At 35.7% G+C, this 27761-nt stretch overlaps 1 protein-coding gene across 1 annotated transcript; it reads left to right on the top strand.

Annotated features, from left to right (window-relative positions):
* Positions 1-27559, top strand: LOC125651273 (cyclic nucleotide-gated channel rod photoreceptor subunit alpha-like). The gene is made up of 24 exons (XM_048879850.2): positions 1-34; positions 6104-6144; positions 7235-7370; positions 8049-8111; positions 8351-8428; positions 9553-9654; positions 11308-11413; positions 11772-11816; positions 12710-12791; positions 16811-16910; positions 16989-17053; positions 17295-17373; positions 19679-19797; positions 20058-20150; positions 20314-20410; positions 20683-20791; positions 21274-21311; positions 21424-21533; positions 22057-22126; positions 22373-22428; positions 22535-22683; positions 22999-23057; positions 23143-23178; positions 26701-27559. The coding sequence occupies exons 3-24, from the start codon at positions 7269-7271 to the stop codon at positions 27499-27501; spliced, it is 2559 nt and encodes an 852-aa protein (XP_048735807.2). The 5' UTR covers positions 1-34; positions 6104-6144; positions 7235-7268; the 3' UTR covers positions 27502-27559.
* The last annotated feature ends 202 nt before the right edge of the window (positions 27560-27761 follow it).

Raw genomic sequence — 27761 nt, 5'->3', positions numbered from 1 at the left:
GTTCTATGATTTCTTAAGGAGAGGGGGTGATAAAGTAAGTATATGCTATCATAATGTGTGTGTGTGTGTGTGTGTGTGTGTGTGTGTGTGTGTGTGATGTAATAAAAAAGTGAGATCATATACATGTACGTGTAATCCGTACTGCCACTGGGAAAGTTTTCTGAACATGAATTACTTTCTAAAAATCTTTCAGCGATGCACAGAATGTTATCATGCAAAAATAAAATATTTTCACAAGACAGCTATAATCAAACGAAGTGTGCCAAGTTAAAGAGGTACACCACAGTGGAATATTCAATCAAAAATACTTTCCGAAGTGTAATCACTTAGTTCGGGAGAGGGTGTAACTAGAGGAACGTTCCTTTCTGCGTCCCTTCGAGAATCTTACATCCATGCAGAGATGTTACAGAAATGTTAAAAGCTGCAGATGAAGTGTCACCCGCGACTCTTAGTCAATACCTATTTCTACGTCTTCTTAAGATTCTTAGAAAGTAATTCATGTTTAGAAAACTTTCCAAGTATTAGCTTTAATGCGGCCAAAGCACGATAGGGATTCGAACCCACGAAGAATCGAACACTCTTTTTAAAATCTTTTTCGAAGCGTTCGTTCTAACCACTTATGCCTGTGTCACATTACTAGCGGGTACCGGGCGAGGTATAGGTATCGGTGGGGGACCTGTCAAGATCTAACACCGTAGGGACACATTTCCAAGTCTGCCGGGTGATTAGCTCTCCTCATATACCGCCCGCACCTCGGGCGGGACAAGGAAGGCAGCCGTATGTTTACCGGGCGGGGAGCGTATGGAATGATGGTGTTGGTGGCCGCCCGATATCCGTAAGGTTATCGGTAGGTAACCGGGAGGGGTACGTCCGGTACCCATACGGACATCGTACGGACTAGGTACCCCCGTGCGGTCACCGCTCGGACACCTGAGGGGTATCGGATGAAGCCCGGACGATGTCCGTTCTGAGAACATCCGGGTATCGTTCGGTGACCTTTGCCTTTTCATGCGTGTTAAGTGCAATTAAGGCAATTGCAAACTGGTGTATATATACCTATCGTCATCGTCATCATCTCCAACATCATCATCGACGCTGTTGCCATCAACATCGACATGGCCAATCCTCCGAGGCATCTGAGACTGCCGTTCCTACGTCTACAACTCGCTGAAGCACGTGAGCGTTATCTTACGATGGGGTTGACATCGCCAGGATTTAACTCCGCGCTAAAAGCTGCCGGTGGGGTATACGGGCCCTGAATGGCGTGTTCTCACCGCATGGTCCCCGGCCGGACACTTTTCAGATTTTGGCATTTTCAGGCCGCTCAGAACCCGCTACCTAGTCGGATACCTAATCGCAGTGTAATGTGACACAGGTATAAACACGGTGAACGGTGACCGTTACTTACCGTAGATCTATACACGGACAGGCTGGTTAAGATGGACAGACATGCATGTAGCAAGGCAATCGACAAGTGACAGATCTATATTCATATTCAAGTTGACTTCAATTTTGGCTAAGATAAATTTGATATTTAAGAAAAATTGAGTTACCTGATGCATACTGATATAGGGTTTATCAGTCATTACATCTATACATGTTTATTGGCTGTGGGAGCGTCACGGGATATTCATCTAATTGTCGTATCCGCGGACCATGACAGATCTATTGTTAAAGACTTTCAGATGAAAGGATATTTTTTTTCTCGGCGGATACATGGAAGTTATCACAACTGCTAATTGTAATGATATATAATACGGTAACTATTATGGTCCTCCAGATCTGTTGAATATATGGTTACAGCGACACAAATAACGAACTCGAACAAAAAGATGATGTATCGACCTCGCTCGGTCTCTGTCACCTATGTGAGTTCGGTTACATTTTACAAAGCACGGTCGATACTATACGTGTAAAACCATTACAATTCGGATGGTAACCAAAAAAAAAAAAAAAAAAAAAAAACATGTGTCGCAATTACCAAATTTGGAACGTGAAAAGATATTAAATTTGAGCATATATTAGTTTTGTTCTCAGTTTTACGTACCCTTATGGTAAGACCTGAGAGAGATCAAAGTTGGAGCTATAAAATTTCAGTTTCGATTAGGTTATTTTTATCTCCTATTGCAAAATAAACGTAAACTTTATCAAACACCTTTACTTGCCACAAGATATGTTACAAAAATGCAAATTGAAGACTGATTTAGTTATGCAATTCAATATTCAGCAGATCGTCGCGAATGGTTGAAGACAAAGTGTACATCCATGACACAGTGAAGGCCATCAATTACTGATCAAGTGACTATCATTCAATTACTACTACAAGTAGTTACACTCCAAGTTTTTCCAGCATACGTTGCATAGATGATTCTGCAAAAAGAATTTCAATTCACAATAATTAAAAAATGGGGAAAAAAATGTCAGATAATTTTGTCATGACGAACATTCTGATCCGGGTTAGAATAGGTCCTCAGTACCCCTGGCTTGTCGTAAGAGGTGACTAAATTGGGCGGTCCTTCGGATGAGACCGCAAAAACCGAGGTCCTGTGTCACATCAGGCATGACACGAAAAAGATCTCTTCCTGTTCGAAGGTCGTAAGCGCCGAGCATAGGCCTAAATTTTGCAGCCCTTCACCGGAAATGATGACGTCTCCATATGAGAGAAAAATTCTCGAGTGGAACGTTAAACAAAATAGAACCAACCAACTAATCTATCTATTTATTCCTTTATCTACCAGTATCTATTTACCTATATATCTATAAGTATCCATTTATCTATCTATCTATCCATGGGCGGATCCAGGAATTGTGGTTACGGGGGCGCCACTTTATGAGGCAGGGGGTCTGGGGGCCGCCTTGAGGCCCCCAGTGGATCCAGGGCGAAGCCCTGGTGGGGGTACAGGGGGCGAAACCCCTGGAAGCTCCTGGATTTTGCAGATTTTATAGAGCTTGAAATATGTCTCCTATTTAGTCATTTGTACTATTTTCTATAATTTTTTATAAGTTGAAATTAATAAGAATGACGCAAATTTTAATGGTTTTTGGAAATAATTAAGTTCTCCCAATACAGTATTTCAAGAAAACAAAAGATTTTGTTCTTTATTTCTTCGGGAGTGGAAGAAATTATAGCTTCTTTTATCGTTTAGTACGGCGCCCCCCCCCCCCCCCCTTAAATCCGCCACTGCTATCTAAATACTTATCAGGACGCTATTGTACAGATTTAAACATGAAAAAAAAAATCACAGAGCATAGTCATTAGCACGAACCACGGGTGCTATCATTTCCTAAATACATTTAAGTGACTTACCTGGTGATCATGTGGGGAGTTTTAGTACTGTTTGAAATGTGCAGATATGCAAATTAATGTGCAAGCACCGTCTACGGGGACTTACCACACGAACATGACGTTAACGTCAGTATGTTGTAGGGGTTACGACGGCTACATAATGAGCTTTGTTGTGTTGCACACACATTTCAAAGAGCTCACACATACGTATACTGGATTTCCTTGTTTTGCTAAGCCAACAATTCTCTTAAGGAGGTACTCTACATCGTCATGATGGCCGACTTCCTTTAAAAGCATGGATGAAAATATGAATATCAGCAATATTGGTCTATTCATTAAAAATATTATTGCCTTGCTGAGTAGCTCAGTAGGTTAGCACGTCGACTGCAAAACAAAAAAAAACAAACAACAACAAAAAAGAAAGAAAAAAGCAAGAAAAAAAGCACGTCGACTGCTTAGCCTGGTACCAGAGGCCTTCCGATTGTCTGTGCTTGCACAATCGGAAGGCCTCGGGTACCAGGCTAGTCGACTGCTAAACTGTACATCGCGGGTTCGGGTCCAGCAGGGGTTTTCAAATTGCTTTTTACTAAAACTGCATTTTATGGCAAAATAAAGTGAAAGTTTTCAATTTCAAAATGTTGTTGTACATATCCTCCACTTCTCATCCATATCAAATTTCTCTTGTGTAGCATACCTTCGTTAGTGAGAGACTCGCACATTATATGGTTTTTACGTCTATTGTCCTGAGCTCACCGTCATGGATGCTTTCTTCAACGTAATTGGACGAATTGACATTTGTGATGGCTACGTATTTGTTTAGTATGGCATTGTGATGTCATTGCATTTGTCGAATAACCATACCATATATCAAAGATTGCTTTTTTAATATGTTAAATCATATTGTAATGTGACAATTAACATGTGAAAAAGTGAAGACAACGATCAGTGATTGATAGATAGATACCATAAAGAATACGATATTGAGAGCAGGGCAAACACGGATCCCTGGAACACTTTAAACCGGTTATTATGCAAATCGAAACCTTAAAATGTCATTTATTTTTTAATTCATCACAATTTTTTTTAATTTTTATAACCTTATGTAAAATATGGTACACGAGATACTCGATCTCCTGACTTTGACCGATAAATTCTTTTGAATTTGTTTTATTACATTCAAAATTTTATAACCAAACATTTATTCAAATTTTCTCCAATTTGAAGTGCACCCCTATTCTCGACATTTATTGTACACATGCTCGCGATTTACTGACTAAAATGTGTATTTTATAGCGGAAGCTTGTTCAAATTTTCTCTTGAAGAAGATAAAAAAAAGAGTCTATAATTTGCTCTTCATCACTTCCGTATCAACAACCTTTAAGAATTAGAATCACGCATCGATGTACGAGTTACTGTTTGGAGTTATGAACAGTGAACAGATGTTCGTCTTCGATCAGGTTTGTAGGTTTATAAACACTCAATCGCTATTATATAGAGTATATTTTTTGTAAGTGGATGTGCAATCAATAATATATGATAATTTGATAAGATTCTCTTTCATAATTAATACATAGATAAATGTCGTTTAACGGCAATACTGATATATTTGTATTTTGGTTATTCAACATTGCAATTCAAATTTTGTTTGCTTAAAATCGATAGAATATACAGTCAAATTACAACATAGATAATTTAGAAATCCTAAACGTGTTTCAAAAAGTATGATAATTTTTTTTATATACTTACTATATAATGAAAAATTTTCCTGGATGCTACAAAGCATTTTTAATCAAATATGAAAATAATCATCATGTGGGATATAGAAAGGAGTTTCATGAGATTTTAACAAACAATATTCCATCTACAGAAATAAGTCTTGTAGTAAAAGAATCCCGCTATCCGAGAGGAGCATCGATTATTCTTCCCTGGGTTGTCTTAGATGATCCGTCTGTAATAATTTTCATTTCCATCCTAAGTCGTGAAGTATTAGCCTGGACAGAGCGGTCAATGGAACTTGTGTAGAGAAATAAAAATCCAGCATCAACAAACTTGACTTGGTATCGATTTCCCGAATGGTCAGCTACTGGGTCTCGTTTATGAAAACCTTGGATCATTCGTTTGTTATTCGTTTGTTCTTCTTTGTTGTTGTTTTTTCTTTTCTTTTTTCAACTCTTGCTATTCAAGGCTTGGATCAAGTATCTAGCCTGATATTAGAAGTTATTTGTAAGCAAATGATTTACATAAGAACATCAATATTAGCCATGGAAGGGCCCGGGTATGGTGGACTAGTGGTATGGCCAATTTACTTAATACTTCAAAAAGTGGCGTTGAGAGCGATCATGCACTGTCTCGGTAAATATTAAGGACACCTGTTACACGACAGAGGTGGTTTATCCGCCGAGTTCACAACCAGGCGAAGAGGAGTCTTACAATATGTGTTCATTTTATCAATAGCATGTGTTTATGGAATATTTTCTTGTGACGTAAAAAAAATAATTTCATATTTAAAATTGTTCAGTGATTTACACAAACATAACTACATGGCCTATGTAATTGTAAAGGTTGATTTTTAAGGTGGATTAATTTTTGATTTTCACAAATTATTTACCTTTTAAAATAAATAGATTATACTGTAATGAATTCGCCGGTGACTCGTTTATACGTTAGAAGGAATTCCTATAGATATATTTCCTCTCATACACAGGTATAGAAAATATGAATGTTGATGTGGCTTTTTCTGTTAAATTAACATTTCTGGCATATTCATTTCTTTTTCAGATGTTTTCAACTATTACAAAAGTTTTTGTCATATTTCAGGAAGAAGATGACACGGGAGAGGACTTCAATGGACATTCGAGGTAGAGGTTCTTTCTATTATATAGGACATGACCCTATTACAAAATAGGCCTTATTGGAATTAATTTTTATATTTTGCTGCGTTATCTTATACTTTTTTTTTTATTCACCTTAATTATGAACATGAAATGGCGTTCCAGATCATTAATTTCGAATAGCGGTTTCACTTAACAAAATACCATTTCAATACAGGACTTTTAATAAAACATGCGTTTCTTTTGAATCTCGTTTTAATGTTCACTTGATTAAAACGACGTACATAACACTGGCAATATTTATCAAGACATACCCAATCTAGATTTTGTTTGCTTTGAAGATTGGTCTGTGCCTCCCATTTTTGATTAAACGTTCTTCAAACATGGATTAGTTTTACTAAAGTAACGTATTCAAAATACACGGTGAATGTCACAAACTTGAATACCTGAAATGGACGAAATTTTTCCATAATTAGAAGTTGCATTTGCAAACAGTATGAGGATAAGGTATCTGACGGTAGCGAAAATCCTTGTCCTGTCAAGGAAACCTGACCAGTGCTTGTGCCCTAATGCACTGACGGTCTGAGTCCTGCACTAATTAATAATTCCGATGTCACATCTCACACACGTTGAGTTGATATAATTCAATAACGTGGTGAGAATACTGCGAAAATGGCATTTCTAAGGGACCTTAACTACTAGAAACAAGTGACAAAACCCAATACTGAATTGCCGAAAATAAAATAAACCAGGCTGTAAGACTATGCCGTGAATGTGACAGATGTGTAACCCTGAAACTAGGAAATTAGTCTCTCTCTCTCTCTCTTTCTCGATGTTGACGACCAATCCCCGTTCATCGGTCGTTGTAAAGTGTCATTGTATATAGATGTCCTTGTTGGGGTGTCAGAAAATACCGGTATATATAGAGATGTACGTCTGTTTCTTGCTGTTGGAATATCTCTTTGCAATGTCGTTAACTTTCTTTCACCGCCTTTTGAGGCGCGTTTTGGCGCTTCAGAGGCCTAGGTAAGATATCAGTCACGTGCATTGGAACTGCATTTGGAACTGCATATATTAATCTGCATTTAAATAAGATTTGGTCGGCAACTTTTTACAGGGTCGACTCCACATTTCTGGATGAACATGGAATTATGCCGGTGGCGGACGTGAACGAGAACTACACTTCTCCAATCATCTGTGACGATGAACAACCCGGAGAAGAAACAGAACAGGCGTCAACGACAGAAAATATGGTAATATATATATATATATATATATATATATTCAGTGATTTTATAAATTTCTTTACTGGCCTTGTATCTTCTTAGATCCGACACTTTTAAGAAAGTATGGTGTTATTGGGTTTCGTGCGCTTATATATATAAATATTTCAACAAAGTGTTTAGAGTTGTTTCTGTATTTTACTTCCAAAAAAGTGTCGGATCCACAGCATGGATACAAGGTCAAATACAAAAAATTATGCAAAGCACTCGAATGATCAACGACACGAACAACGAGATTGTCAAATTTTCGGGACCACCCGTCCCTTCTTCAGGACAAACGAAAACAATTACATAATGTTGTCAATATCAACAGAGCATAATAACAATGTAGTTGTAGTGCTAGATGTATTTATATGTAGTTTTTGTTATTATGCTCTGTTGATATTGACCACATTATGTAATTGTTTTCGTTTGTCCTGAAGAAGGGACGGGTCGTCCCGAAAATTTGACAATCTCGTTGTTCGTGTCGTTGGTCATTCGAGTGCTTTATATATATATATATATATATATATATGACTTGTAAAAATCATTTATAACCCTGAAAACATTTTTCAAAACAAATTCGAAAGACCGATTCGTAAAAGAGCACTTACCTACCTAAAAACGAATCGCCTATGCTAAATACTTGTGTATTGTTTCTTATTGCAGGAAAGAGTGTCGTTTTGGGATATCGTTTTAGATCCTGATGGCAACATTGCTTACTACTGGATGGTGAGTTTAATTTTAGAACATTTTTATTAAACATTTGCTGTCCGAAGAATTTTTTTAACATCATATAAAAGTTGGACGGGGTTAAAGCGTGATCACAGAAATGAAATCTTTCAAAGATTTTTTAAGTGGATTGTTAATAAAACAACATGGTGTGTTTTTAACAACACACAATACCCATCATTTCTTCTCTCCCTAATGGATCGCTATGCTGGAGTTTATTGTTTGGATTTCTATTGCAGGGTTTAGTAACCTTGACGGTGCTGTACAATCTAGCAATTATCATTCTCCGACTCACCTTCACAGATATGGCCGCTTATGTAAGTTCATCCCATCGCCCGGATTTATTTTCGATTAAATGCTATCTTTTATAAAAAAAAAATCTGTTTTCTCCTTGTGTGTGATGCAAGACCTCTTTGATGCATATTAATTTTACAAGGGGTTCCCGCAATTCCATATCAGTATAGTGATTTATGCGAAAGTTTTCAAGATTTTCAACTATTACTAAATTTTCCTTTAGAGGTGTCAGATTGAATTTGTTGTTTGAGAGTTTCAAAAATATTCTAAACCATGAGTCAATAAGATTGAAATGCATTTAAATATTTAAAACGATTAAATTACATTTCTCACGTTCAACCTTGCATTGGTGAATACACCTGTCAATGCATTTGTCATCCTATTATAATAGTTTTTGGACGCTACACATTTCGTAATGTTGGCGTAGATACCATGTTCAAGTTTACTATCAATGTAAACTGTTGTTCTTTTCTAGATTGCATGAACATCATTATTCTTCAATTTTTGTCTTAGAAAATAGAAAAATAATATACAATAGTGTACCTTAGGCCAATTCAACTTAATTAGTAGATAATCATTCAGGGTCACCAAAAAGTATGGGGCGGGTGGGAGGATTTAATTTTTTAATTTTTATTTTCTGAGAAAAATATTAATGACAAACGAATTTTTGTCAACAGAAGTGCATCATTTAATGCCAAATAGATATATCAATCCATGCTTATTTCACAGACGAATTCTAGGTTAAGCTTTAATTTCAAACACAGAAAGATACCAAACTTCTTCAAGATATGAAGAACATTAATCCCTTCCTTTCATTTACGCCCGTAAGAACGTGAGAAATTAAGAAAACAATATGATATATTTTCTTCACGTGGCTTTTCACTTTGCTATACCAGAAATGTAAACAAGAAGTGTAAATACCGGAGTCGGACATGAAAATTTTCCGAAAATCGCAAGTTCCGCAAAATAAAAAAAAAATCCGAGCAGGTCTATTTTTTAAGGGGCAGGCGGGGATGATAATCTATCAATTAAGTTGAATTGGCCTTACGATAGATAAATTATTCCCTTGATGTATAAATAATAATAATAATAATAAACAACAACAGAACATGCACAGTACGGTTGTATATGCTGTGTTTTCTTGTAGTGGGCGTACCTATTCCTCCTTTGTGATACTGCATCTGATGCTGTCTACATTCTTGATGTATTCGTTCAGTTCAGAGTGGCCTATTACTACGACGGCTGTCTGGTATGTAATGATTTTATCCTGGCAAGCTCTACATCATGGTGCATCTCGTTTTTTAACAATATACTTATAGGCCTACATATTTAGCATTTGAGATGATACGTTGGAGCACTCGTAAAAATATCAACAAAAAATTCTGTCACACGAGTGAAATAAATTCTGTTCAAGCACTTTATTGACGTTCAAAACAATATTACGCAGTAGATATAGTACCCTCAGAAATATGCAAAATATATAAAGATATAAAAATCAATGCAGTTGAACAATAAGAAACTTTAATTCAATTTTTGGGGTATTCAAATAAATAACATTGACAAATTAATTATATATAACGTACATTAGGTGATCTTAGGTATCGCGGATGAATATTATGGCAAGTATTTCCACATCGTGAAAATTTTCACAGTGTGAAAATAGCAACTGTGAAAATGTAATTTTTTATTCAATGGATACATTTCAGTATTTTACTGTTGAAAATGTAATATACATGTTTATGCCCTTCTACGATACAAGCTTGGAATACGCTGCTCGATTTACGATGGGAAAATATTTTATCTCATAAGGGTGGACTGGAGGTGGTATGGAATTCCAGTAATTGATAGAAATTGCACACTCTGTAATACTGGTATATTAGCCGATGGATGCCACTTTATCTTAGAATGTAAATCCCTATCCGCTTTATGGAAAGAATGTTTGACTTCGAGATATTGTCAAGTACCAACTACACTGAAATTTAGAGAATTAATGACAACATCAAACTTTAGAACATCTAAAAAAAAAAAACTATGTATATTTATTTCTAAAATTAAGGCCTAGGAGATACAGTAGTCTGCTGTCCTCCCAAACATGTATATTTATTAAATGTCCGAATCTCTTTGTATGCATTATGCCTCCACCTCTATTTTGTGCTAATGCATGTATTTATATATATTTATACCCTTGGAAATATTATTTATATAATTACAAAATCAAAGTTATGTACCTCGTGTACCATTGTGAATGGTTTGAGCCAATAAATGAAATGAAATGAAATGAAATGGAGTGTATGTATGTATTTCATTCAATGGATAAAATATAGCTTTATCTAACTATCAATAATAATCTCCCCTTTCTACTCACTTCTATGTGATCTGAATATATTGATGTTACATATGAGATACAGATGTATTGAGTTTTACAGATGGACCTGGTAAGAAAGTTCTTGTTTTCATTGTCATCGGCTCTTAACTTTAATTACAATTAGCGCCCATTTTCCGAATATCGTATTACATTAATTTGTATTTGATATCCTAATTTGTCAAATAATTGCTTGGTGTCGTCTCTATATAAATGAAAAATTCTCGAGAGGGACGTTACACAATATCCATTAATCAAATGATTGCAAAAGAAAACCTTCCAAACAGAATGAAATTTAACACTTACTTTCAACTATCATAATTATTGATCTTAGTGGGAAAGTATTTTGTAAAACGGAATTCGGGCTCTTTCACTCCTTCAAAATGTGGGATTTTCCTCAAATTACCATGTCCCAACTTAGATTTTTAGTCACCAAAATGAACCCCCATATAACAGGTTTATCGGAGAGTTAGTGTACTTGTATCGTTTGACTTTATATCTCAGTAACTGCATTTTTCTCTCTCTAAAACTATATGATAGGAAGTGGACCCAAGGAAACTCTGTCTGAATTACAGAAGTCAAGGCAGATTCCTAGCTGATATGCTATCTATACTACCGTCACAAAGCATTGCGAGTTTCTGTATAGGTAGGAATTTAACGTTCAGACATTATTGATATAACACAGTCTATGATTGGATGTTTATCGTACTTATTATTGATATAACACAGTCTATGATTGGATGTTGATCGTACTTATTATTGATATAACACAGTCTATGATTGGATGTTGATCGTACTTATTATTGATATAACACAGTCTATGATTGGATGTTGATCGTACTTATTATTGATATAACACAGTCTATGATTGGATGTTGATCGTACTTATTATTGATATAACACAGTCTATGATTGGATGTTGATCGTACTTATTATTGATATAACACAGTCTATGATTGGATGTTGATCTTACTTATATTGAACGTAAATTATTCTATTTCTAGGTTGTCTACGTTACCTTTTCGCCCATGTTGAGTTTCTTTACCTCAGTAAGTGTTCAAAATAAAATGTGCTGCAGTTCTAGTTTGCCTATAATATTAAACATTGAAAATAAAGTTTTTAAAAAATATGATAAAAGCGTTTTATGTTGACGTCAAATTACATTGTTATATCTTTAACTGCAATAGGGTGGTTATTTGTGTTGATGTCAAATTACATTTATAGTTCTGTAACTGCAATAGAGTGGTTATTTGTGTTGATGTCAAATTACATGTATAGTTCTGTAACTGCAATAGAGTGGTTATCTGTGTTGATGTCAAATTACATGTATAGTTCTGTAACTGCAATAGAGTGGTTATTTGTGTTATCCCGTGGGGATCTGGGTTAGAATAGATCCTCAGTACCCCTTGCTTGTCGTAAAAGGCGACTTAATGGGGCGGTCCTTCGGATGAGAACGCAAAAAATGAGGTCACAGCAGGTGTGGCACAATAAAGATCCCTCCCTGCTTAATGGCTGTAAACGCCGAGCATAGGTCTAAATTTTGCAGCCCTTTACCGGCAAAGGTGACGTCTCCATATAAGTGAAAGATTCTCGAGAGGGACGTTAAAGAATATACTTGGCACAGTGATTTTGACTACGGATTACTCCGTTTACCTGATCAAGATATAGGGCTTATGGCGGGTGTGACCGGTCGACAGGGGATGTTTACTCCTCCTAAGCACCTGATCCCACCTCTGGTATATCCAGGGGTCCGTGTTTGCCCAACTCGCTCTCTCTTGTATTGCGTATGGGAGTTATGAGATTGATCGCTGTTCGTTATTTTCACCTTTCATACAACCAACCAACTTCTGTTGACGTCAAATTACATTGTTGTTTCTGTAACTGCAATAGAGTGGTTATTTATGTTGGCGTCGACTTACATTGTTGTTGGGTTTTTTTTCAGGTAGCATCTACATTCCTATTTTACGTCTACCTCGACTAGTGAAAACCTACATTGTTGTCAGATTTTTCGAAGTAACAGACAGGTAAGAATCATCGCAATCATGCTGAAAATTAAAAGATTAGAAATATTACAGTGTACATTGTTTATTACCAAGAAACATGCATGCCATAGGTTTAAAGTGATTTTACAATAATTATACAAAAATATATAAATCTCCATACATACTTTTAAAAATAGAAAGCAGTATACATGTATATCATGCGATAGTATAGTATAATTTAGGATAACCTTCCTATCGACATTTTTGTTCTTGTTTTCGAATACTTGTGAAGATATTTTCCCTGTTTACACAACTCAGTGACGGGCCTCGACCACTTTTTCTCTCACAGAATGGAGAGTTAGAGGTCAAAAGAGGTCATCTATTCAAAATTTATGCATGGCTATCGGGTTTGGCCCTCGCTATGTTTTTGAGAAAAGCGTAACAGTAAGATTCTTTTAAGATTCAGTATGAATTAGGGCGTACAGTGAACTCTCGGCGGCTTAAATATCCTTTACCTAAATGAACTCTTAAAAAATATTTCTTATTTCTATCAATTAAAAAATGTATGCATGTATGAAAGGTATGTTTGTGTAAGTGTTTGATGTATTGTATGTAACCAAAAAAATAAATAAATTATAAAAAAAAAAAAAAAAAAAAAAAATTAAAAAATCGATCTTAAGATATTTCTCGAAAAAAGGTGTCTTCATTAAAACGCCAAGATTTCCACGAATACATACTTGGTAAATTCAGAGGCATTCTAAAGCCAGCCTCAAACCTACCCCCTAGGTCTGTCTAAACGGTTTGGTTCTTTTATTTATATAAGATTTCTGAAGGTTGTGATCCCACCGTCAAAACGACTTTAAGACTCCCACTTTCAAGGTCCGACACGTGTCCTTCCAGAATTTGCAACATCAGGAATGTAACCTGTTGCTTTCTTCGATGCCAATATGCCCCTGTCCGAGGTCAGTCCCGTCTGTGGTATTATTTCATGCCAACATGTCCCCGTTAGAGTTCAGTCCACGCAGTCGCAGAGAATCCGCTGTACGGCCTAATTCATACTGAATCTGATTAGAAGAATATTCCAGTTATACTTTTCTCCAAAACATCTTGAGGACTAAACCCGATACCCATGCATAAATTTTGAATAGATGACCTACTTTGATTTTTTTTGGTCAAATTGTGTCAATATTGGAACTAGCGCAACACAACAAAATTAATGTGTTTGGAAAACGTTTCTGATAAACGTTTAAGAATTTATACCATTTTACAGTTATTTTGTTTGTTATTAGTCCAGACTTGGTAGGCGTATGACAATTCTCACCGAATTTTATTCACTTATTCGGTATGATAAAATAGAAGTTTTTATGACTGGTACATCTGTATCGATGTGTGGACTTGAGATAATGTTATAGAACACATTGAAAAAGTAAACACTTTGGAAAAATCTTAAAACTAAACGAACTCTAGGTAAATATTTCTTATTCCTATCAGCTAACAATCGATCTTCAGTATTTCTCGGAAAAATGTCTCTTCATCAAAACGCCAAGATTTCCACGAATACATACTCCATTAACTTCTGAGGCATTCTAAAGTCAGCCTCCAAACCCAACCACCTGGGTCTGTCTAGACGACTTGATTCTTTCTTATATAAGATTTCTAAAGATTTTGATCCCACCGTTAAAACAACCTTTATAAGACTCCCACCTTCCAGATCCGACACCTGTCCCTCCTTAATCCGCAACATCGTGAATGAAGTCTGTTGCTTTCACCGATTGAATCATTAATACCTACTGGATTATTGATGGAATAACTGTTAAATTTTCATTGGCCACAGTTACTGCATGATTATTTTCAAGAAGTTGTCAATGTGACACGCAGTTTCAAAAATAGTCTCTGAAATGCACCAATAAAAAGACGTTTTTGAAGAATTCAAATTTGGGGGTAATGTCTCTCCATTGAATTATTAAGAAAATATTTGTGAATAACAACACAACCTAATTATACGCGATTGAGAGATTATCGTGTTAGGTCGCGTGTTTGAGGTTGGGTACTGCTAAATCACAGATATAATATGTGATGAAGGTTCAATGAATCCCACTGCAATATCGACACAACTGGGATTAAACAGTGTAACTTAAAGGGGCATAGACATAGATTTGAACTGAACATTTTCAAATTTTATTTTCCTCATTTTTTAATGTTTACAATGCTTAACTAAGGTATTTCTAATGGTCAGCAAAAAATTTGAATGTCATTTGAATTATTTTTCGTTATGTAAACAAGGCTCGTGTTATGTTTTTGGTTACAGAGAGATGGCTTAATAGAAATGTCATGCTTAAAACAAACTGAGACGTGACAAACACCAGAAACTATTTAATTATGTTCAAAATTAACTTGTAAATTGAAAAATCTGCTTTAAACGAAATTTTGTTTTAGTAAATTTCACCTATGTAACCAAAAACATGACACGAGCCTTGTTTACATAACAAAGAATTGTGAGTTCCGTATCTCTCTTGTAACTCGACAACCGACATTGGAATTTTTGCTGACCATTAGAAATACCATTAGGTAAGCATGGAACAATAAATAAGAAAATTTTCACCTCAAACCTTTAAGCTGATACAGAGACTCTCTTTCATTAGTTAACGCACTTAAGAGTAAGCTTTTCGCAAATTTTATGGTCGTTATGATCTTATTTGCAAATACAGTTTGCCGTTAGGTCAAATGTTGTCTGACGTGTTTCATATCAGTTGTCACTAGGTTGTTATTTAAGTGCACTGATGTTGACTACGGATTCAGAACATGCGGGACTTACGGCGAGCGTGATCTGACAACAGCGGATGCTTCCTCCTCATCCCATCTCCAACATTTCTAAGTGCCTGTGTTTGCCCCGTTATCGATTTTGCTTTTATTGTGGGATTTATGAGAATGATTCACTGTTCATTATCTTGACCTGTTTCATGATCATGATTTTGCATGTTCAGTATCCCATAGCTATTTTTCTGATATACTTATGATATAAGTTTTGTGGTATTTCAATGTGGCAGTTTTCGAGTGTTTCTCAAAATCTTGGTTTTATATTTAGAATCTTGTTTTTATTTTGAATTAATTATCCAAAATGTATGAGCAGTATACGTTTGACATGAGCTTTGTTCCATAAGTAGTACGTGTTCGACATGAACTCAGATTTATGAGGGGTATACGTGATCTCGGTTTGTAGAGGAGTTTATGTTAGACATGACCTCTATTTTATGAAGTGTGGATGTTCGACATTCAAATTGGTAACGATAAGCATTTTCAATTGGACGACTGCATTGCAGTCTGAAGTAGCACCACTAGATTGAGAGAAAGCAATTCAGCATTGAGGATACTGACAAAATTCGCTAAATGGCAGAACATAACATATTTTTTGAGACGAAAATAGTGAAGTTTATACCTTTGTCTGCTGCAATGGTTTCTTTAGAATGCAGAAGCTTTTTAAGCATGCTCTATGTTGTCAGGGAACCCACGCCATAGTTTGACGGTGCGGTTCTTGGTTACTTCTGATGAGAGAACATGTTCCCCATACAAAGTCTTCATCATTTGTGGTAGATTAGTATTGATACTACTTTCAACTGTGTCTAAAAATATTACGACACTGTTGATCGAGAAAAATAAAAAAGCTGTTGAATGGAAGCTTTAAGTACATTCTATAACCAAGAATAATTATAGAATTTTGTAAAACTATTTGTAAATGTTTTGACATTTCTAAAAATTCATATTTCACACAAAATTCTCCTCTCCTACGAAATCAACTTTAGTTTTGCATTATTCACAAATCTTTACTTAAATCTTCAATGGAAAGATATTTATACCCAAACATTTGAATTCTTCAAAAACTCCTGTTTATTGGTGCATTTCGTGTATTAGTGACCGATTTACATAGCTGATTGATCAAATAATAGAAAATTCCACTTAAACACAGCAAAATCTTACTTCTAGAATTTGATCCGTCCAAAATCTTGGGTATCTACAATGTTAGTCTGTAAGTATGACCTGATCGAACCTCTCGTTTTTTGCAGTCGGACAAGTACCCCCAATCGAATACGTGCCATAAAACTATCTCTCTACCTCTGGTTGGTTATACATTGGGTGGGATGTGTTTACTACATGTTGTCGGAGGTAAGTTTGTTTTGTTAAAATAAAATTGTAAAATGTTTAACGTGATAATAAAGATAACAATGATGATGATGATTTCAGTTTGAAGGAAGGGGAAGCAATGAATGGGTTTACCCTAGCGGGGAGGAGTTTGATTCCTTTTCCAGGTAAAAGAAAAGTGAAACGCATAAAGCAGAATTTGACCACTCTTTTTGATATCCCTGTATGGTGTTTTAAAGGGATGAAAAGTTCAAACGTTTTGTATTAAATGTGTCAAAGAGAAAATATGTTATCAAGTATTTATTTTCTTCATTTCGTTTGATTTACTTTACAACTGTGTGATTTACAATGCATGTGAATTGGAATATGTATGTTTTGGTCAGTATAGAATTGGCCCTGCATTTTCAGGAAATATATTCGTTGTCTCTACTGGTCGATGTTAATTTTAACCACTATTGGTGAGCGTCCGTCGCCCTGCACTGATTTAGTAAGTACTCTTAGTTACATATTTCCAGTTCAGCTGATTCCATAGAATGAATTTTATTCATTTATAGTTTTTAATTTCATAGCAGGTTACTTTACTTTAATTGTAAAACTGCGTTGTATGACCAAGACAAACGTGTGCTTCAAATGACAAAGAATGCGACTGAATAAGTTGCTAAGCATAACTAGTTAGTTACGGTGTTAGCTCGCCCAAAACGAATTTTTCTGATGTCCGTCGTCTGAATTTGAAATTTGAGTATTCCTTGTTGTTTAAAACTTTCCACATACATGTAATTAAACTAATTGGTTAAATTCAACCAAACCTGACACAAAGCATCATTGAATAGTGACGGGAGATTTGTTGTTTATATATATATATATATATATATATATATATATATATATATATATATATATATATGAAGCCACACAAGCTGCCCAAAAAAGGAGATAACTGAAAATTATGAGAAAATGATTGTTACATTCAAAAAATCTTTTCAAAATCCGCTGATCTAATTTCATTGAAACTTGGCACAAAGCATCCTTGGTGGAGGGGATTTGAATTTGATGAAATGAAGAACCACACCATCTTCAAATCAAGATCATAGAGAATGATAAATACTTGGGTGTTACTTTTGGAAAAAACAAATCATCTTGTTAATAACCACTGGGTCAATTCAACCAAAGGACAAGAGCCAGAAATCATTAAAAATGGTCCTGTTTCCATTTTATAATCTTTTGGGGGTAAAAAGGCTACAACATCTGCTTTCTAAAACAATTAATTTTATCCAGTTTCCTCTACACGCTTTCTTTCTACGGGCTTCTGAATATAGCAATGAAATAAATGCATTTACGTTGTAACGTCATTTTGACGTCGTTGTGTTGCTTAGGTAGTTTTAAAGTTAATTAACTAAATCAGTATTTACTCGAATGGCGTAACAGAGAAAAAATGTATCACTTGGTATTATTAAGTTCTTCATTAAATTTCCTCGTGTATTTGCAGATACAATGAATATTCATTTTAATAATAAATACGGCATCGTATGAAAAAAAAGAAAGCATTTTGTTCTGCATGTAAGCTTGTGAAATTCAATGAGGATGACAGTGTTATATCGAGCATACATATTCAGTTCATTTGTTGTCGTTCTCACAAAGATTCCACAAAATGGAATACCACATCACAGAGTATCCTTGGCGAGATGGTATTCAATTTTGTTTAAAAGGACCACACTCTCTTTAAAGGGGATCTAAAATAGAAATAAAAAATAGGGTGGGGGAATCATATCCCCTGGGGTTATGTTAGGGTCACATTAGGGGAAAGTGGCATTGAAATACCGGTGTCCGTCCGTCCGTCTGTTTGTGGACGCAACTCCTCCGAAACCGTTCAATGGATTTTGTTCAAAGTTTGTAGGATTGCTTAGTCACGATGTGCAGTTGATCATATTGCGCCTCCATTTTAATTCGACAACTTTTACAGGAGTTATGGGACTTTATTGAATTTGTCCATGCTACACGTTGTGGACGCAACTCCTCAGAGACCGCTGTACGGATTTTTTTTCCAATTTTGCAGGATTGTTAGTCACCATATGTAGTTGATCATATTCCACCGCAATTTTGAATCTACAAATTTTACAGGAGTTATGGGATTTTTGTGCTTCAATTTTTTTTTTCGGCGGTGGTTAATATGAACAAGTTTTGATTTGTCTGAATAATCTCTTTCACTATATGTACTCTTGGGGCACATTCATGGAATAATGTATTTTGCTCTTTCAACTATTTTGTTTCGCTTTTATGACTCACATGTATTTGAAACTTACTAGGAATACGCATTATGACTTCCGTGTGTTTGATTGATACTTGTACGTTCTTTACATACCATTTTTGACTACGGATTATTACGTTTACCTGATCAAGATATAGGGTTCACGGCGGATGTGACCGGTCATAAGAGGATGCTTAATCCTCCTAGGTATCTGATGTGTCCAGGGATCCGCGTTTGCCTTGCTCTTAATTTTGTATTCTTTATAGGATTTATGAGATTTATCACTATTCGTTATTTCTTGCTAGCAATACGGCAGTGTACTTATAACTTAATGTGTCAGATTGAATGTTACTAGGAATAGGCATAATGCATTACGGTGTTCTTCTGACGTATTTGATTGATCCTCATTAGGAATACGCATTTGTTTGATACTCACTAGGAATACGCTTAAATTGATTGATACTCAATAGGAATACACATTTGATTGATGTTCACTAGGAATACGCATTACGGTGTTTTTATGATATGTTTGATTGATACTCACTAGGAATACGTATTTACGGGTATGACGTTCGTGATTGGAGTGTTTGTATTCGCTGCTGTGGTTGGCAATGTTGGTGACGTCATCAGCAATATGAATGCATCTCGACAAGATTTCCAAGCAAGGTAAATTATCGGTAATTCACAATCAGAATGATATAGGATTTTTATACAAACGTACGTGGAAAACAATCTTGTAACCTTAACACAAACACATTTCTCGACCCTTTTGATATACATGTAGCATTGTTAATGTTGTTAGTGTTACGTTAAGAAATCTGCACACCGCCTCTCGTCAAGCGATCTATACATACACATAAATTAAATTAATTGATTAAATAAATATGGTTTTTGGTGCCTGGAATATGTTTTTTTCTCCTCTTCAGAATGGACCAGATTAAATTTTACATGAACCACCGAAACGTGCCCGCATCTCTGCAGAACCGCGTCAAGCGATGGGCGGAGTACTCATGGACTCGGTGAGACTCGCACTCTCCTTGCATGGTTGCTATATCATCTTGCAGCGAGATTATATTTCCTTACAAAATTCCGTGTCTTCTGATTATAATTCAGTCATCTAAAAAGTAAACATAAAATAATTATAGTAGAAACCAATCGTCAGTATCTGCGTAATTCTTCCAGTACTCAAGCCATAGATGAACCTCACCTGTTGCAGCTTCTACCAGAGAGACTGAGGACAGAAATTGCAATACAAGTTCATCTCGAAACATTGAAAAAGGTTCTAATTTTTCTTCAACCAGTGCAATGTTTCTCATTATTTCCTCTCCTTTCTTTCCTTAGAAAATTATAGATAAAACACAAACAATGTATATAATGATAAAAATATCTCCCCTACTTCATACAATAGAGTATAATTGATAATTTCGGTATATACTTCATATACTAGTACATGAAAAGATCAAACAGTTACACGGATTACTATACAGGGAATTGTGGGATCGGTAACATCTGGTTGAGGTGTGTACGATTTAATCGAATTTACTTTACCAGGTGAAGCTGTTTGAAGAATGTGAGGAGGGACTGTTGCGAGAACTCGTCCTGAAGCTAAAGCCGCAGACTTTCTCTCCAAATGACTTTATCTGTCGGAAAGGAGAAATAGGTATGCACATTGCAACCATCAATGGTCTCCTAAATGCATTGACATAGCATTTTAGGGAGAGGGTGTTTCTAAGTTCTGAAAACAAGTACCCAACCCTGTTATGATGTACAAGTGCAATACAGCCAGGCATTTCCAAATAGTCTCTTCAATTAAATTCACATAAAGTTTGACGAATCTGCAATCTGATTAAAATCATATCTTTGATCCGCCCCGATAATATTATGTCTTTACTCAAAGGTATATACATGTAATATCACCGGAGAGGATCAAAGATATGATTTTAATCAGACATAATATTACCAGGGCGGATCAAAGATATGGTTTTAATCAGACACAATATTACCGGGGCGCATCAAAGATATGGTTTTAATCCGACATAATATTACTGGGGCGGATCAAAGATATGGTTTTAATCAGATTGGACGAATTCGTTTATAGAAATGTCAACAAAAAATATTCAAATTCAATTGTTTATATTTTAGGAAGAGAAATGTTTATCATAAATCATGGACAAGTTGAAGTGAGTATAAAATGAACCCAATTTCTTCAGTATATTAGTAATTACAACGTGATGATAACAAAATGTTGTGCCTGTTCCATGTACTCATTTAATATTCTTCATACCACAATAGATTTTAGTACCCAGACGTGAAGATGGAAGAAAAATAGTTGTGTCTACGTTGGTCACTGGAAATTATTTCGGCGAGATCAGCTTATTAAAACTGGACGATGGACACAATAGGTTTGAAAAACTTCATAATCACGTACTACCCGTCCCGTCATAATTGCTTTGATAATTTGTGAGAATTCCCCAAGAGAAAGGCGAAATAATTTTCGTGTTGGAAATAGAGCCTCGATGAATGGTGGATAACAAAACATGTACATTTTCTTCAATCATTTCTCCTACTTCTTCGTTTAAAATATCAGAATTCTGTTTCGTTAGTCACTATCAAACAGTGTTTTTTTTTAAAAATATGATGGTGAGTGTCTTGCATGTTGTTGAGATCGAAATTTAAGAATTGAAACACGAAAGTTTTTGCATTAATTATTTTAACGCGATATTTTTTTCTTCCACCTACTTGAGTCTTAGTCAGAGCCATCGTACTACATTGATGCACATTAAAATTACGTAGAAAAGTAAGATGACCTAGAATATGCATGCCTCGTTTAACATGCTTTGTTTATCAAGAGTATTTAATCAAGAGATAAAATGAAAACTCGGCGGTTTCTCCTGCACATGGCTCTATCAGATTTGCTATTTTCAGGAGAACAGCGGACGTGCGTTCCTTGGGATACTCCGAATTGTTGTGCTTGTCCAGAAAAGACCTCATTGCAGTAAGAGTCTTCGATCTATATATATCATTTAATTTTCTATTGTCTTTCTTATCCTTTCTTTATTTCAATATTCCAACTTTGGGATGGTCTTTGGTTTTGTATTATAACAAAATAAAATGCTCATTATAAAAGAGGGAGGTCTATTTTGGGGGGGGGGGGGACATGTGGCTAAAATTCATTTCATTTAATTACCGGTAATTTCATGATTTTTAGAAAACATTATTCGACATTTGTCTTGTAATTTAGGCATTAACTGAGTATCCAAACGCTAAAAGAATTCTGGAGAAAAGTGCCAGAGAAAGGTAAAATGATCGAGTCTTCGATCAAATATACAATTACTTTGATTTAATTAACAAATGTCTATAGATCTCATGTATACTAATATATCATCATTGATCTTTATGAAAGAATGTTGAAAACCAAAACAGTCACTAAACTCAAGGAGACTATAGGACAAGACTCTAAACGATCGGTCAGGAAGGACAAATCCCGACCGAGAAGGGACCTCCATGACATAGTGAAGACTCCCGAGTTTAAGAGTTTACTGACGAAGCAAGGTACAGCTGCAGATAAAATATATACGGTGTTTCAGAAAACATGCGTTGCCTAAATTTTTATTACATTTAATTATGAAAACCTACACTCTTTTGAGAGAGATAGTATATGATTTCAAGAGATTTTTAAAAATTATTTTTGCAACAGTTTTAGCTTCACTGTTTTTGCAAAATATAAAGTTCATGAAATGAAGACTGGATAACAAAAAAATGAAAATCAAAATCGTTAACATTGAATGGTAGGAAAACCAGAAAAGAAGTGGATCTTATTCAAGCGTGTACTACACAGTAGATTTGTTTGTTTGTTCCAATTTTCAGTTCCTGAAATGGATGACTTACGGAAAGTAGTTGCAGATTTGAAAGAACTTGGAGATAAAGTACGTAAAATGCTTAATTTAGTTTCATTGCATAACAACCAAAGTTTGTCTATAAATTAAATGGTACATGTATTTCAATTTATAGATTTCAAAGCTACAAGGTGAAAAGGATCGCGATAAGGTTAGTATGCATAACTGTGTTTTTGTGGGGTGTGTATGCCTGTTAGGCCCCCGTAATTACGCGGGAGTCCTACACAGTGATCAGCCTAACTACATATCCGTGTGCGTTTCACCAAACGCTTTTCCGGACTTTGGCTATCCTTGCAGTTAATGAATTGAAAATCTGTACATGATCTTATATCAATGGATTATAGATCAAGTTTGAGCTTTGTTGGTCTATTTTTGGAAGAGTTATGAATCTTTTACTATCCTTGCAGTTATTGATTTGAAAATTTACACATCAAATTATATCAGTGGGTTACAGATCAAGATTGTTATTCTGTTTCTGATAGAAAATTAAGGGCCACGGGACTTGCAAATAATTGCGACAGGTAGCAGTAGCTCAGTGGTAAAGCGTTCGCTTCCTAACAAGGAGGTCGTGAATACGCAATTTCCTAGTTGCCCAATAGTTCTTTCCCTTTGTGGAACTCTTGCGCACAGTGAGACGCAAAACATACTTTCGTCCACACGCGGTAGGTACAAATGCTTATCAGACTTTATGCGACCACCCAAACTGCTGGGACACACAATTTTAGTAAGTCTATGGGTATTTGATAATAAAATAGCTCAAATAAAAATCGATATTCATTATCTTTTTAATGAAATTATCACTCGTGCAGAAGAGGAAATAGAAATTAATAATTTCATATTTAATTTAATGACCTAATTCAAACAAATAGTATTATTGATGTTATTTTTTATATGGTCAGTTTAATGTATACCAACGGTTGATATATACAAAATTTACGCTTTTATAACTTTTATCCTTATTTGCATAGCTAGTCTAATATGTATACGGTGTGACCGTTGGACCGAGCGAAGAATGTAATGGTCATTGGAGAGTCGCAAGTGGTAATCATAATTCCGTTAAGTACGGTAGATTATGATTCATTTAAAAATATATATTTTGATTGAAATTTTCCTTGCGCTAAACACCCAGTAACATCTCAGTATTAAAGGGGTTTATATGGGGACAACAGTTTTACGGGATCCGCCTATTCATTGAACGCGGGAAATAAAACGCAAGGCGACGTAAACAGTGCATCGTGACGTCACATTTAGCCTCGACTTTTTTCTCGTTTTCAAAGCAAACAATTATAAACAACAATAATACAATGCGTATGCAATGAAAAAGGCCGTTAAAACTAAATAAAATTAACCAATGAATTCAAAATTGTAAAAAAGTAACCGTAATTTTATCGTATATTCTTATTCAAAGAAACTCATGAACTCGTTCATCTATTTAGTCGTATTACGGTTTTATATGTATTTATTTGCTAAAACCTGTTACAATGATAATTATACTATTCACTTTGAACAAACTGAGTGTTTAAATTACGAATTGCACGTCAGAGTTTCCTATTATTGGCATTCAAAATAAAACACGAATAACTGTTGAAGCAGGTAATGAAAAAATAAATGGCTGCGCCCATATGGATCACGAAAATTTCAGTGAACGTATATAGAGATTATCTCTTTTTCTTTTGCTGATTTTGACTTTTTTCTTTTACATACGTGTTACCTTTAGAGCCTTGCTTCGCGGACGGGCCTTCGGCCCGTCCGAGCTTCGCTCGGTATTAAAGAAGTTTATATGGGGACAACAGTTTTACAGGATCCGCCTATTCATTGAACGCGGGAAATAAAACGCAAAGCGACGTAACTGTGCATTGTGACGTCACATTTAGCCTCGACCTTTTTCTCTTTTTCAAAGCAAACAATTAATATGTATACGGTGTGACCGTTGGGCCGAGCGAAACATACACGTAACTCCGTGTCCCGAGTGGTAATCATAATTCCGTAAAGTACGGTAGAATATTATTCATTTAAGAATATATATATTGAATGAAATTTCCTTGCGCTAAACTCCCCAATAACATCTCAATATTAAAGGAGTTTATATGGGGACAACAGTTTTACACGATCCGCCTATTCATTGAACGCGGGAAATAAAACGCAAGGTGACGTAAATCGTGCATTGTGACGTCACATTTAGCCTCGATTTTTTTCTCATTTCAAAGCAAACAATTATAAACAACAATAATACATTCCGTATGCAATGAAAAAAGGCCGTTAAAACTAAGCAAAATTAACCAATAACTTCAAAATGTTAAAAAAAAGTAACCGTAATTTTATCGTATATTCTTAATCAAAGAAACTCATGAACTCGTTCATCTATTTAGTCGTATTACGGTTTTATATGTATTTATTTGCTAAAACCTGTTACAATGGTAATTATACTATTCACTTTGAACAAACTGAGTGTTTAAATTACGAATTGCACGTCAGAGTCTTCTATTATTGGCATTCAAAATAAAACACGAATAACTGTTGAAGCAGGTAATGAAAAAATTAATGGCGGCGCCCATATGGATCACGAAAATTTCAGTGAACGTATATAGAGATTATCTCTTTTTCTTTTGCTGATTTTGACTTTTTTCTTTTACATACGTGTTACCTTTAGAGCCTTGCTTCGCTGACGGGCCTTCGGCCCGTCCGAGCTTCGCTCGGTATAAACAACAATAATACATTCCGTATGCAATGAAAAAGGCCGTTAAAACTAAACAAAATTAACCAATCAATTAAAATTGGTAAAAAAGTAACCGTAATATTTTATCGTATATTCTTATTCAAAGAAACTCATGAACTCGTTCATCTATTTAGTCGTATTACGGTTTTATATGTAATTATTTGCTAAAACCTGTTACAATGATAATTATACTATTCACTTTGAACAAACTGAGTGTTTAAATTACGAATTGCACGTCAGAGTCTTCTATTATTGGCATTCAAAATAAAACACGAATAACTGTTGAAGCAGGTAATGAAGAAAATAAATGGCGGCGCCCATATGGATCACGAAAATTTCAGTGAACGTATATAGAGATTGTCTCTTTTTCTTTTGCTGATTTTGACTTTTTTTCTTTTACATACGTGTTACCTTTAGAGCCTTGCTTCGCGGACGGGCCTTCGGCCCGTCCGAGCTTCGCTCGGTATAATACATGTATACATCTTGTACCCACCCAAGCGTTCAACAGAATACCGATTTCAGAACTTACCTCCATCACAGAAGAGCTGATACCTCGGAAGTTGCGTAATCGAGCCCCACTCGTGTCATGACCGCGTCAAACCTAGGACGTAAACCTAGGTAGTGATTGCTCCCCGCCAAACAAGTGAGAATCACGGGTCATTCTGATATAACCTTAAAAACGGAGTTCCCGTGTAGCGGCAGGCGTTGGCACGATAAAGACCCCCCCCCCCCTGCTACGGTCGTAAGCGCTAAGCATAGGTCAAATTTGTGGTTTCTCACCTACAAGTGGTGGTGTCTCAATATGAGTGCAAAATTCTCGACGGGACGTAAACCAAACAAATAATGGCACAAATGTTCGTGGTGCCTGCAATCACAATGATATCTAATTTGATCTCTTTTGAGAAATTACCCATACATTAAAAAATTCAAAGATAACGTTATATAACTGTATTGCAGATAATAAAGTCTCTGAAAAGGAAGCTTGGACAAAGTGAGAAAGAGTTGAAGGAAGCACGTGGCAGAATAGCCTACCTCGAGTCGTCCTTAAAACTTCAGCAGCAGAGGACATGCCCTTGTGATGACGAATTCTGTATTTCGCCAACAAATCAAAATCGAAACTCGAGTTTGCTAATCGAGTCTAGGAAGACAAAAAAGAATGCTTGTTCTCTGGAAATCCTTCCAACTCAGGACAACAGGGGGCATACCGGTAAAAGACCTACAAGAGGTCAGATATCGACAGGGGTTCGAACACTTCCTCCAAGTTACAGGGTACCGCGCAGTACAGAACTTCCGGTATTGTCTTTATTTCCAATAAAACCACGAAGGAGTATTTCTGAATCTCGTCAGCAAAAGGGATCAGAACAAGCTATTGAAGCGACTTCTGCAGGAAGATCTAAAGACATGTCTGATCATATCAGAACTAGTAGCGGGTATTCAAGTGATACGGAAACCATGACAGTGTTACGTCACACAAACAGACAATTGACGGATATCAGACCTTGGCTGGAGTCTCTCAGTGACCAAAGTGAAAATATTCCAATTAGTACCTCAAATTGTGAAAGTGAGAGCTCCAGTTGTGAGTGCTCAGATGACGAAGAGGCATTCGTCTCTCGAGAATCACGTGGGGTCATCTCTATGACAGAAAACATGCAAAAATCACCGAATACACAAAGGGAGAGTTTAGCAACAATCAATATCCAGAGTTCGAGTGACAAAAGAAAGTCAATTACCCTTCGTATGAGAGAGACACGAGTTTAAATTGTATACATCAACTTAATCTAAAATTTGTTATGGAAATAAAAGATGTTTTACTTTACCCATGTTGATTAGATATCAATTCCATGAGTGGATGCAGAGGAGAGGTTTTCGGACGTACAATTTAATGGTGTCTTTCAGTCTAGAAACAGTGAATATTCATGGATCCCCAATTTGCAAAATTTCCTGGATCTGCCCCTGAATTTTTGTTCTTGTGTATCCCCAATATATATCATGAACGCAGCTGCGCCCATATCTAGGGA

This window comes from Ostrea edulis, chromosome 5, assembly GCF_947568905.1.
Source record: "Ostrea edulis chromosome 5, xbOstEdul1.1, whole genome shotgun sequence".
Taxonomy (NCBI): Eukaryota; Metazoa; Mollusca; class Bivalvia; order Ostreida; family Ostreidae; genus Ostrea; species Ostrea edulis.
The sequence above is the reverse complement of the archived record's forward strand: the minus strand, read 5'-3'. Positions and strand labels throughout refer to the sequence as shown.